This window comes from Saimiri boliviensis, chromosome 1, assembly GCF_048565385.1.
Source record: "Saimiri boliviensis isolate mSaiBol1 chromosome 1, mSaiBol1.pri, whole genome shotgun sequence".
NCBI lineage: Eukaryota > Metazoa > Chordata > Mammalia > Primates > Cebidae > Saimiri > Saimiri boliviensis.
Genome location: NC_133449.1, coordinates 169,505,328 through 169,519,397, shown reverse-complemented (window position 1 = coordinate 169,519,397; position 14,070 = coordinate 169,505,328). Strand labels below are relative to the sequence as shown.

Sequence of the window (14,070 nt, the reverse complement as noted above, 5' to 3'; positions counted from 1 at the left end):
TGGAGAAATTGGGTAATGTTACCCTGAGAACGTGAAAGCAATTTAAGATTTTACTGCTGTGAGGTTTTTTTTTCTTTGCTCTTAGATGCTATCCCACCAGTAATATAAAGTAATACTGCCTTTATTAGAGTTACAAGCACTAGTTTATAACATTTTCAGAAAATAACCATGCAAAAATTGTCTAGATATTTTAAAAACTAGAATAGGTTTTAAATTTTTATAAAAAAAGTGCTTTTCCTTAACTCTTCAGCATTTCTAAAAATTTTAATGATTATCTATGTTTCTTTGATATTATACATTTAAAACAATTTTTTCTTAAATATTCCTGATTCAGCAGTATACGATAATTAATAGAAAACTTTCAAAAGTAAACTTTCAAATCAGGAAAATGTCCTACAAATGTTAAGTATGGGTGACTGTAGAAAAATTCTACAATGTGAAGAAACCAATTAATTACTGATGAAATCAAAATTATGTAATATTCCTACTCAGGACAATTAATCATTTTCTGTGAAACAAAAGTCATATGTTCTGAAGACAAGGAGAAGGCACAAATTGCCCTTTCAATTTTGTTTTTTACTTGAGATTTGGACAGATCAGATCATTAGTAATAATAGCTGAAAACTGACCCAGAAAAGCAGGATTACTGGTTTATAAGAAAATAAACCATAGATAAATATGTACTTATTTCTAAATATAGAAAAGATTGAACAGCAGTATGAATATGATGAAAAGAACTCCTCTCCTTAATTAGGAAGAAACTTGCCAGGTGATATCTAATAAGACAAAATGGTATGAAGTCCGAGCAGGGTCACTGACCCACAGTCAGACAGATCTAGGACAGATGCCCAGTTTTGTCACTTGTTAGGATCTTAGTGAACATGCTGAATCTCTAAGACCATCTATTTTGTCATTCCTAAAATATGACACCTCATATACTTCTTCTGAGATTAAAAGTGTTAAAATAATGTATGATGCACAAAAAGCATTATTTAAAAATGCTTAAAAAGATACTCGACAGTCTATGTTTCTGAGACTACAGTAGGTACACTCATACAGCATTCTAATCAACTCAGAAAGAGAAAATCGCAGTAGAAATAGAAAACAACAGAAAGCAATTTAAAATATCTCAAACAAGACTTACCATTTAATAAACTGTATATTAAGCGTAATTATTTGACATAAAACATTACACATATACATGGCATGCTTTGAGAAGGGTTTCTGGTACTAAATGTAGATTCTTCTCTATGCACAGAAATTTATTTCTTGACTTCAAGAGTACATATTTGAAATGATCTAAAGACACTCTTCTACAGGCAGCTCAAGATAAGTTCCTAATTAGAAATGCATTCACAGACACACATTTAGTTTTCATTCTTTATCAGAAACCCAAATTATTCCGAAATGGGGAATTTTCTTCGCCTTCCCTACCTGTGTTCTGGGGTAGGAATTTGGGGATAATTGGTTTCAGGAACTTGAACTCATTTGTCCCAGAACCTCCCGACAGACACACCTCGTACTGGTAGCTCTGGGACAGGGTCCCGGTGCCGCTCACGTCCACCAGATGCCCCGGAAAGGGACCCTCGGGCACCGAGCAGCGACCCACCGACGCCGCCCTGCTCCTCCTGCACAGCCGCACCGCCACGAACAGGAGCACCGAGAACAGGAAGAGCGACGACACCGAGGCCAACGCCACCACCAGGTAGACGGTGAGCGAGTCGGCCTGGGCCTGGGCCGGGGCCGCCTCCGGGAGCGGCAGGTAGGGCTGGGAGAAGCCGTCCACCAGGAGCACGTGCAGCGTGGCGGTGGCCGAGCGCGGGGGCTCGCCATTGTCCTTGACCAGCACCACCAGCCTGTGCTTGGCCGCGTCGCGCTCACTCAGCAGCCTGGCAGTGCGCACCTCGCCATTGTGCGCCCACACGCCGAACAGCCCGGGCTCCGTGGCCTTGAGCAGCTGGAACGACAGCCAGGCGTTCTGGCCCGAGTCGCCGTCCACCGCCACCACCTTGCTCACCAGGTAGCCCGGCTCGGCCGCCCGGGGCACCAGCTCGGTGCAGGGCGCGGAGCCGTTCTGCAGCGGGTACAGCACGAAGGGCGAGTTGTCGTTGGCGTCCAGCACCAGCACGCGCACCAGCGCCTCGCTGCTCAGCGCCGGGGAGCCGCGGTCTGTGGCGCCCACGCGGAACTCGAACGCCTGCAGGGCCTCGTAGTCCAGCGCCCGGAGGGCGAACAGGTGTCCGTTGTCCGCGTTGATGGAGACCAGGGAGGCGAGGGGCAGGTGCAGGTCCTGGGGCGGCAGCAGCGAGTAGGTGACCTGGGCGTTGCTGCCTGAGTCTCTGTCTGTGGCGCTGACGCTGCCGATGTGCAGGGCGGGGCTGTTGTTCTCGCGGACGAACAGGGTGTAGGAGGTTTGAGTGAAGGCGGGGGCGTTGTCATTGATGTCGGAGACCCACACGGTAATGTTGTACTCGGTTTTCAGCCTGGGTGTTCCCAAGTCGGTGACGGTGATGGTGACGTTGTAGTCAGTGTTCCTCTCTCGATCCAAGGGTTTCTCTGTTACCAGAGTATAAAAGCTCTCTACAGATGGCTTCAGGATGAACGGTAGATCGTCCTGGATGGAGCACACGGTTTTTCCGTTGTTCCCAGAATCTCTGTCTCTAATTCTGAAAACAGCCACGACTGTCTCGGGTGAGTTTTCTGGAATTGGGCTATTAAGTGAAGACAGGAGCAGCTCGGGTTGATTATCGTTTACATCTGTTACCTCAACCACCACAGTGCATTTTCCGGAAAGCCCGCCGCCGTCTTTGGCCTGAATAGTTAATGTGTAAGTCTGAATTGCCTCATAGTCCAATTCACTCTTAAGATAAAGATTGCCAGATGTTGAATTGAGTTGAAACGTTTTGAGAATTCTTTCAGTGGCATAAAAAAATGCATAGGCTATTTCCCCATTACTTCCGGTGTCTAAATCTCTAGCGGACACGGAGACAACCATGGAACCAACCGGGCTATTTTCGGGCGCCTGCACCTCGTAGAGCGACTGCACAAATTCAGGGGCATTGTCATTTATGTCTACAACCATGATGTGCACAAGGGCGGTCCCCGATCTGGGCGGAGAGCCGCCATCCAAGGCCATGAGGACTAAACTGAGCTCTGGAATGTCTTCCCGATCCAGCGCTTGGTTCAGCACCAATTCGGGATAGATATTCCCCTCCCCACTATCGCGGACTTTAATATGGAAATAGGCATTGGGGCTGATGGTGTAGTTACTCAGGCTATTGGTTCCAACATCTGAATCCTGTGCACTTTCTAGGAGAAATGCTGCCCCTGGAGTGGCGCTTTCTAATATTTTCAAGGAAATCTCTCTATCTAGAAATACTGGAGAGTGATCATTGATGTCTCTGACCCATAGTTCAGCAAGGAAAATCTGAAAAGGCTTTTCCAGTAACAACTGGAAAGGCAGCACACAGGGCTCTCTGGGTCCACACAGTTCCTCTCGGTCCAATTTCTCATTTAGAAGTAAATCACCAGTAAGCGAATTGAGCAGTAAAAATTGCATGTTCTGGTCTGAAATAATTCTAGTTCCCCGGGCTGTCAGTTCCCCTACCCCTAACCCTAGGTCTTTTGCCAGGTTGGTAAGAAAAGCACCTCTCTCGGTTTCCTCCGCCACAAAATACCGAAGCGGTTCGGCGCCAGCCAAAGACATTCCCAGAAATACACAAAGAAATAGGACTTGCCTTTTCTGCACAGCACGCTTCACTCCGGCCTCCATTCTTCCTTGGATCAGTCTTTTCAAAATGACTTCCACTCAGTCTCCAGCAGCTCTCACAAATGGCAGCAGCCGAATCTTTTGAAAAGAGCTGAGTAACAGCAATGTTTGTGGGGAAGGATCCTCACTTTCCCCCAATTTCTATTACCACGGTTTCTTTTCCTATACTTTTCTGGTCAGATTTCCCCTTTACTCTGGCATCTGTAACATCCTTTCTTTGCAAAGGTATTTCTCTCTCTCTTTTTAGGCAGCAGCGCCACCTTGCGTTTTGTGAATGTTATTCCCGTTCTCAAGACTGGAACAAAAAGATGGCGGATTGAAGGAATTCTGCAACCAGAGTGACTTGCCCCTGCTATCTTTGCTGTTTCATTCCATCGTTATCCTCAAATGGTCACAAAAACGCTAGTAAGTAATAGCTGATGTTGTTTTCCCCTGTGATAATCTGGATTCGTAGAAAAATTAATCAGTTGTCTTCTTAAATCCAGGGGCATGAAACTAAACCCTGGTTCCCCACCGAAATCTAAGAAAACCTCCTATTTTAAAAATGGATAGTAAAAAAATATATGAGAAAATGAAGCCTCTTCCCTGAAGTTAACAAATATTGGTTGAGGACATTTTATTTACTTGTAAAGTATTTTAACAATAATGATGCAGATATGGCAGATTAATTGACCTTTTTTTCAATTTCTTGTGAATTAAACAATTCTTCCATTTTCCAGATCTCACCTCTTTACCTGTGATATTTCTTGGAACACTTTCTGCCTCCCCCAATCCAACCTTCATCCTTCATCTGCTTTAAGTATTATATAGAAATTATTGTTCATCTATAATTTCAGTGACTAGAATTTCCAATATCCAATGAATACTCTTAAAATTAGTAATAGCAAGTATGTCAATCTTGCATTTATGAAAGTCCTTCTAGCATTTCATCTTCAACTATGATGGTTGATCTCAATTTGAGGTGAATACTCCTTTTTAGAATCAAGAAGGTTTTCTTTTTCTTTATTCTTTCATATTTTGAAGTAATTTTGATAGTTATTGAAATAATACATTTATTCTTTAGTTTCTAAATTATTGAGTTATTGACATAAATGACATTTAACTCTAATGTATTATTGTTTTAGTGCACAGATAGATCTGATGTGTCAACATGGTTTTAGAATTTTTCTAGTTCATGTTGTTTTCCTTGTGTGTGTTTGCCTTTTATAGCTTTAATATTAAACGATTATACTGGTATCATAGAATGTGTTAAAGAGCTTTTTATCTGTTTTTATACAATGGTTTTAATAATTATGTTATAATATGTTTCTACACGCTTAATTCCAACTTGCCTTTTGAACTGGTTGGGTTTGGTGGCTTCACTTGTAGTAGACCTGTGACGACCATTTACATTTTACCTTTGGTTTAAGTACAATCTGTTCAGGTTCTGTACTTTTAAGTAATTTGTATTTTATTTTGAAAATAATTTTATCTAGTTTGCAAATTGCTTGGCATTTTTTCATTGTGCTATTTACCTTTAATTGTATCCCTATTCTTATTAGTTATGTTTAGCATTTTATCTCCTTTTTATTCTCGGTGAGGCTTGCAAGAGCTCTACTTTACTGATATTTTGAAATGCATTGTTTCAAAATAGTATATGACCTTGCTCCAAAGTTAAATAGCACTAGGAGACTTATAATAAAATACGAGGCTTTTCTACCCTTTTTCTCCTCACTTTTCTTAGCTCCTCTCCTAAGTTGTAGCCATTTAAAAACTCTTTTAGTTACCTCTTCTGCCACTAATCTGTTTTCTGATGTATTTTGATTAATTTTAGAAATTGTCAATTGACTATTATGTTGGATTACATTTTAGGTATTTTAGTTTTCTTTTACTTACAATATATTGGGAATGTTATCATATATTAATTATAGTTTCTTTCTCACTTTTTTCTTGAAGTTAACAATTGCCTTGCCTTTTTATTTACTTGATTTTTTTTATCCCTATCACTTATTCATCCCACAGATACAATTGCCTCTCAATACAATTTTCCCTGTAGTCATTTCCATTCCTCCTGAGACTTCAATTTTCCTTTAAGTTGGGTAGTTGCTCTCTATGCCTACTGCACAGTTATCATTCTGGATTTTTTCTTTGCTGTCATTCTTGGAATTATTTGCTTTTTATTCTGGATGTGTTTGCTATTTCTGGGATTTTATATCTTGCCCTTTTTCGGTTTACTTTATGGCATTACTAGATCACATCCTCCAATAGGTTTATATGATTGAAAAGCTGCTACAATGTTAGGAGGATTGCTAGTGATATCCTTCAAAATCCCTGTCTCTTGAGTCAAACAGCTCCTTCCTGGACTAGTTGTTCATTATGCCTGAGACTCAGTTTTCATCCTGGGATCATCCGTCAGCATCACCCAGAGATTCGTTTCACTTCTGTCCTGTTTTGGATCTTCTCATCTGTGCTTCTTCTGTCTTTCCCGTTCTTGAATTAGGTTCTCATTTTGATAGATATTTTCCAGTAGTTTTCAGGGAAGGGTGTTTAAGAGTTCAATGTTTTCATAATCTTAAACATACTAAAATATATCTTTATTCCACCTTCGAATGTAATTAGTAGTTTGACTAGGTATAGAGTTTTAGGTTGAAAATAATTTTTCTTCAGAATTTTTGTTTTGCCAATGAGCTCTCTAAATCAATCTGTTTGCTAAGAAGTCTGAAGCTTATCTTATTTCTTATCTTCTATATGTGACCTACATTTTATTTTGTTGTTGTTGTAGTGTTTTGTCATTATCCCATGCATTTTAAAATTAAACAATCATATGTTTCGGCTTAGGCTTATTTTCCATCCATTGTGAAGTATAATTGATGAGATATTTCATCTAGGAAGCTAATTTCCTTCTGAAATCTCCTTAAATTATTTCATTAATAATCCAACCCCCATTCCTTTTTTAGAATTCTTATAGTTCAGATGTTAGTCCTCTGTACAGTTCTCTAATTTCTTCCCCCCCTCCCCCGCTCCTGCTTGCCATTTAAAAATATTTTTGCAGTATTTTCTAGAACATTTTCTTAACTTTATCTTTAAGCCCTTATATTGAGATTTTAATTTCTTTATTAGGTTAGTATTTTCCAAGAGCTGTTTCTTTTTTTAAAAAAGAGCTCTCTTTTGGGGTGTATTTTTTAAATGTAATAACTCCTTTTTTCACCTGATGATATTAATAACTTTAACCCCAAGTTTTCCTCTTGCTGACACCTTTCCATTTTCTCCAAGTTACCTTTTTACTCTTTGCTTTATTTTGATTTCTGTATTCCCTTTCAGAAACTTTCTTCATGTGTATGTTCTTATTTAGTTTGGGAGACTACAGAACTGAGTGATGGCTCTGAGTAGGCTGGTATGCTTGTCCACTTTGATTTTTCATTCCAAAGTAAACTGAGAGCACTGATGAATAGGGAAAACTCAGTGTCAGTGTGATCAGGTCTTTCCAGTTAGACTGGCCAGATTACCTCACTCTTTAAAATCCCCTATCCAGAAGGAAAAGACATAGATTGAAAAAGGTGAAGGATTAAGTGGGTGAAGAGGAGTACAGTTTTGCACCAGGATAGGATGTTATGCTTAATATCAAACAACTTCCCCAAATCTCAACAGCTTAACACAATGAAAGTTGATTTCTTTCTCATATAACCTATATAGTTCAGCCTGGGGCCTTCCTCACAGCAGTCAGTCAAGGATCTAAACTTGTGGAGATCATCTCCACATACAGTTTCATGATCACCATAGTAGGAAAAGATGTGTTTAACCATGCCTCCAAAAACTTCAGCCCAGAATGGATATATATCACTTCTCACATTTTATTAGCCAAAGGAAATTACATGGCTACACATAATTTTAAAAAGAAATAGAATTGAAATTCTGTCCTATGTCTAAGAAGGAGGGAACCAAAATATTTGTAATTGGTTCTAATGACTGTCATAGCATTTGAACAATCAACCAGAATTCAATATTTAGTTGGTTACTTACTTTTGCTACACATACTACCCTTGTTCTCAATTTTGTTGGTGGAACCCCTCATATAATAACCCTCCTTTTGCACTCATCAGAAAATAAAACTCCAGTCTTACATTAGGGCCAAGGGGGTAGGTAGGTTACTCAGTGACTGAAGTAGGGAAATGTGATCTGACTGCTAGAGATTTAACTGCTTTACAGGAAGCTTTAACACAATCCTTCTTACTGGGCATGTTACCATCATTTCCAGAGGATCTAGGGTTGACATTTCAGATGCCTCTAGAAGTCCCATCATCTAAACAGAATTGATTCTAGTCCCGTAGTCTAAACAGGATTGATTCTCAGCTCTTCCCACTTCACGATTGGGAGTTGACTTGTGAGGTTTACTAAGTCATTCATCTGTTTTCCAACTTAAAAGAGTTTTCCCTGTTGTCTTCTACATTATTCTCTTCATCCTCATTAAGTTTATGTTCTTGAAAATATGTTTACTTTTTGTTAGTGCATTTTTAGAGGAAGCCAAATTAAAGGTGCATATGTAATTCACCAATTTCATGTAGAACCTAGAATATCCTTGGCTTTTTCAAAGAAATCAATTTTTGTTTAATTGGACAAATCTTATGTGGTTTTATTCTATTTAATTAATTTGTGCTTTTATATTTTTAATTCATTCCTTTTATTTTCCTTATTTTTAAAATTCTTTTTTGATTCTTGAGTCATTTACTTTGTCCCTTTGTTCTCAACAAACTGTGATTTCTAAAATACGTATGTAAGTCTTACATTTTTCTCTACCCTTTTACTCTTACCTTACATATCACTTTATCAGTTTACCCTGAAGTTCCAGACAAAGCCATAATAACAATGACTTAAACAAAATATCAAAGAAGGCCAGTGGCTGAAATGCACTCTATGGTATCTGGAACCCAATCTCATTCCATCATTGATTTGCTGTCTTCGGGACATGACCTTTACTTCATTATCCAATATAGCTGCCTGATATCCAGTCATTACATCTCCATTCATGCCAACAAATAAGAGGAAGGAAAGGGTGTGATTTCATTTTTTTGCATATTTTCATTTTAAAAGATTACTTCCGTAAGGTATTCCATGGCACTTGTGCTTCTGTCTCACAGTCTGTAATTTAGTGACAAGATGACACCTGGCCTCAAGAGAGGCTGAAAAATGTAATCTATAGCCCACATACCTACATAAGCAGATAAAAATAAGAAGTATATTAGTAGTAAATAAGGGGAGAATGTATATTTGGGTTAAAGTAGCCATCTATATTATACCCACTTAGACATGATCTATAGTTCCAGCTGCCAACTGGAAGAAGATAGGGTCAAAAAAGTTGTCCAATTCAGAGCAGTTATTAAAAGAACATATGACTGTCTCTCTCCATATTGTTGGTGTCGCTTGTAGCCAAAACAATTCTTGTTGTACTGAAAACTAAGCCCAGGAAGCAATAGATAAATTAATTCAGGTGCTAGGACAAGGCCTTTTAAACAAACAATGTTTCCCTAGTGTGTCATTGGTGTATGCCATCCATTCCTATTTCATTTATAAACTTAAAAAAAATTCAGGGTTTAGAAAGGTTAAAACTCCATTTACCAGACTTCTTAGAATTATTAATCTGGATGTAAATTAGTTTTTACCAATGAGATTTCTTCATGTGAACCTTAGAATACAGCCAAAGGTTGTCTTCCGCTGTTCCCCAACATTAGAAAGATATGAATGCTTGCAGCCAAGTCAGCATTCCTCTGTCTAGCCATTAGCTTCATAAGGAAGTGGAGACCACTGTGGGGTTCAGACACTCTCTGTGCCAGTGTACAGCCTTGAGCTTGGAGGTGGGAGAGGGTACCGTGGGAGCAACAGTTTTGGTAGTAGTAGTAGCATCAGCGTCCTGATTTCTGTGCTGCAGCTGTGGTCATATGCCTTCAAAACCAGTTCAGTGCTGACTCTCTTACTTCTGCTTGTCGAGTTCTTCCAATGATTTTATATAAGTATATAAATCCTTGTAGCTGATGTCTTTTTTGGTTTTGGTTAGAGACACACAGAGTGGTTTTTGGTTTTTGTCCTGAACTCTGAATAATTCATCCAAACCCAAAATTTTATTCCTTCACTCAAATTATAAGTAATAGGAGCCTCTCAATTAGAGTTCATAAAGGAAAAAAATGTAAAACACCAAATCATCAAGTCTTTAAGGCACTAGTACCTTGATCTAACACAATTTAGTTTAAGAATAAGGGAAAATAAAAAAATCTCAGACGTAATCCTGAGAGACAAAGGATAAAAGTGTTTGATAAATATGATGAATATATTTTTTAAAAAGCAGAACATGATCTAAAGGTGAATAAAAAAATCTTTCTTCCTCCCCTAATATGTAACACAATAAGTCAAAATTAGTTTAAAACTGTATTATTTGTAAACAAATAAGAAAGGGCTCAATATCATATTATAGACTTTAAAAATGGAAGTTGGAGCACATATTTTAAATGATGTATTGTTAGGTAAACAAAGCAAGTGGCAAATACTGTGAACAATAAATGGGCCTTTTATAAAACTAAAGAAATAAAATATTTTGTTATCGTGTTTAGGCTTACTAAGCCAGATACAATAACAGACTGAAATTCATCTGTTACTTTATTCAATGCTTATTCACCTATATTTATTCAACACATTCATGTGTGGCATAATGACATTTTGGTCAACCATGGATGGCATATACAATGGTGGTCCTGTAAGATAGTAATGGAGCTGAAAAAATTTTGTTGCCTAGTGATGCCATAGCTGTAGTAATGTCATAGTGCAATGCATTATCTGTTCTATGTTTAGACACACAAACACCATTTTGTTAAAATTGTTTACAGTAGTCAGTACAGTAAGATGATGTACAGGTTTGCAGCCTAGGAGCAATAGGCTATACAAGGTATCCTAGGTGTGTAGTAGACTACATAATCTAGATTTGTGTAAGTACACTCTGTGATGTTTGAACAATAATGAAATCACCTAAGGACACAGCTTTCAGAATATATTCTTGCTATTAAGCAATGAATGGCTGTATATATTTTTCTAAGCCCATAAGATAAAGAGCCCTCTCTGTGAAGACAGTATTGCCTAGCAGAGAAGGGAGATTATTGATCTGTCTGAGCAGAGTACTCAATGGATGAAACATTGGATTCAATGGATTCAAAGGAAAAGTAACCTAATAGTTATATAATTGAAATGGTGGAAAAACTAAATCTTCAGGTTGAAAAAACATTAGAGCTTGTCATTTCTGAAAATGATAGTATTGATAATTCATATGATCCTTCTAAGGAAAGCAAAATATAATGAATAAAACTTAAAAAAACTTCAAAACTAATGAAGAGCAAAAAATATAGTGAAATTGGGCAGAAAAAGCCCAATTTTTGATGAAGCCCAGAAGAGAGGGATAAACAGTGTATCAGAACAACAAAACTTCTTATGCTCTCAGGGCATTAAAAATATTTGTACTCAGGCTTTGATCTGAAGCTATGTGGGATTAAAGAAATATAAATCAAAGCTCAGAGATAACCACAGTTGCAGCATATTATAGAAATATTCTCTTCATATTGAGGAACCCCTCAGGGATACATCCATAATGTAACTACAGTGTAAGCACCAGCAAATCTAAACTTGCTCTCAGCCTCCAACTCCAGGGAATTATATAGAAATCTCCCTGACACTAAGCAGAGAAGAAAAAAAAGAAAAAAAAAACATGCCTGGGAAGCTGTAGCTACAGATTTTTATGTGTGTGTGTATGTGTATTGAGATGGGGTCTTACTATACTGCCTAGGCTGGTATAGAACTCCTGAGCTGAAGTGATCTTCCCACCTCAGCCTCCTGAGTAGCTGGGACTACAGGTGCACACCACTCCATGTGGCCCTCTTGTGTATTTGTATTTTGAATGTACATAGGTTGAGATGCAAGAAACCTCAAGCCATTTAATTAATTGTGATGTTCCACTATTGATCATATTTCCAATATCCTGACTGAAACAAATGAAAATCAATTTTGAAAGATGGAACATATGCAACCTAGGCCTTGTAGATACCCCACAAATAAATTTTCAAGGGCAATCAACCATGTACATCCTACAAAGAAACAAAGACATAATGAATGGGAAGGAGCAGAAACCAAATATGGCAGACATAGGCCTGTGCAAGCTTCAGATATTGGAAGTATCAGGACAATTTTAAAACAAAGTATACTTACCATATATAAATAATATACTTGAAAATATATGTCTGAACAGATTGAAAAGGCATGCTGAGTTCCAGGGAAAAGTAATGTGTAATTACCATAGTCAAGATATAATCTGAAAACAAGTTACCTACAGGTGAAGCAAACACGCTTCAGAATTCCCCTGAGCAACATTTAATATCAAAACAGAATGGAAATGTCTACAAGATTCTGAAGGAAATAAATTATAGTTCAATTATTTTACACATAGCCAAGCTGTTGGTTAAGTACAAAGACACAATGGAGCAAACAGGAAAGAATTCATAAAACCTTGCACTAGTACTGATGAATGCTTATTGAAAAAGATACTACTTAAGAATAAAGGTCAAGTGACTTATAGATGACTGTAGAAACTAGGACATAAGAACTAATGTAATATTTAATGTCAACAAATCTTTGAGGAAAAGAAAGTCAATAGAAAAATTTTATACCCAGCTAAACTGTATTTCTTAAGCATGTGAGAATTCAAAAAATACAGTACCTATGAATTCTTATCTAAAGACCTACATCTGATGAAATTAAGCAAAGCTAGAGATAAAACAACATAAATGATTCAGGTACAGGAGAACTAGCACAATATGACTGACAGTAAGAACTGCATTTTACTCCAGTTTGAGCACACTAGTTTCTCTCAATTTTTTCCTGAAACTTTATGTAAATGATAGAGAGCAAGAGTTTAAAATAAACAAAGCTATAAAGAAAAAAATAATGGAAGAAAAATAAACCATAGAGGAGACAAGTCACAAAAATGTTGGAAGATGCGAAGCACACAGACAATTGGCAACTGAGTTTTTTTCCTTCCTTCCTTCCTTCTTTCCTTCCTTCCTTCCTGCCTTCCTTCTTTCTTTCTTTCTCTCTCTCAAATGAGAAGGAAAATCAAATCTAGCCAAAGTAATAATCCAGATTGAGGATCCAGGGAGAGGCTAAAACAACATTGGCTGAAAATCTTTATAAAGAGTATTTATATCTGAGAATTCCTTTCATAGTCAGTGAAGAAAGGCATTTTCCCTTTTCTCATCATAGCAGAAAATAGGAGGTGAAATATCCATAGCGGTTTAATAGAAAGGGCTCTGGACTAAAGGACACCAGCACAATTTAGGGCAGGCCTGACATTTTCTCTCAAACCAAGGCACTTACAAAGTACTAGATGTCAAGTTTATAATAACTTCAATCCCACCCATCCTTACTGAATTCCTCTCTGAAGAACAATCTGAGCCCAAGAGAGAAAACTTACAGATATTGACGTTTTGTCTCCAAGTAAGATGTTTCCTGTTTCATTACCCTAAGGTGAGGTCTACCACTCAACCAGTCCCACTCAAACATACAATGTTTAATAGGCTTTTGAGTGCCTGATTTTAAAAAAGAAAAAAAAACTAGGCTGGGCACGGTGGCTCACACCTGTAATTGCAGCACTTTGGGCAGCCGAGACCAGTGGGTCACCTGAGATTCAGGAGTTTGAGACCAGCCTGGCCAACACGGTGAAGCCCCATCTCTACTAAAAATACAAAAAATTTAACTGAGTGTGGTGACGAGTGCCTGTAATCCCAGCTACTTGGTAGGCTGAGGCAGGAGAATTGCTTGAACCTGGGAGGTGGAAGTTTCAGTGAGCCAAGATTGTACCACTGTACTCCAGCATGGGTGACAGAGTGAGACTTTATCTCAAAAAAAAAAAAAAAAAAAAAAAAAAGATAATTGGGCTTCATCAACACTTTAAAAACTCTTTTTTACTTCAAAGGATACTATCAATAAAGTGAAGAGACAAGTCACAGAATGGCAGAAAATATTTGTAAACCATGTGTCTGATAAGTCTAGTATCCAGAATATATGAAGAACTAATAAAATTCAACAATTAAAATATTTAAAAATTAGATTACATAACTGGCAAAAAATTTGAGTACACATTTCTTTAAAGAAGACATTCAAATGACCAGTAAGCTATGAAAAGAAATACAACATCATTAGTCATTTGGGAAATGCAATTCAAACCATAACAGGATACTACTTCACACTTTCTAAGCTGGCTATAACAATAATAATAAAGTGTTGATGAGGATGTA

General features: G+C 37.8%; 1 protein-coding gene across 1 annotated transcript; it reads right to left on the bottom strand.

The window, feature by feature from the left end:
* Positions 1-221: 221 nt before the first annotated feature.
* PCDHB7 (protocadherin beta 7) lies at positions 222-6,728 on the bottom strand. The gene has a single exon (XM_039460812.2). It carries the CDS (start codon positions 3,770-3,772, stop codon positions 1,385-1,387), a length of 2,388 nt encoding a protein of 795 aa, XP_039316746.1. The 5' UTR covers positions 3,773-6,728; the 3' UTR covers positions 222-1,384.
* Between the last annotated feature and the right edge of the window lie 7,342 nt (positions 6,729-14,070).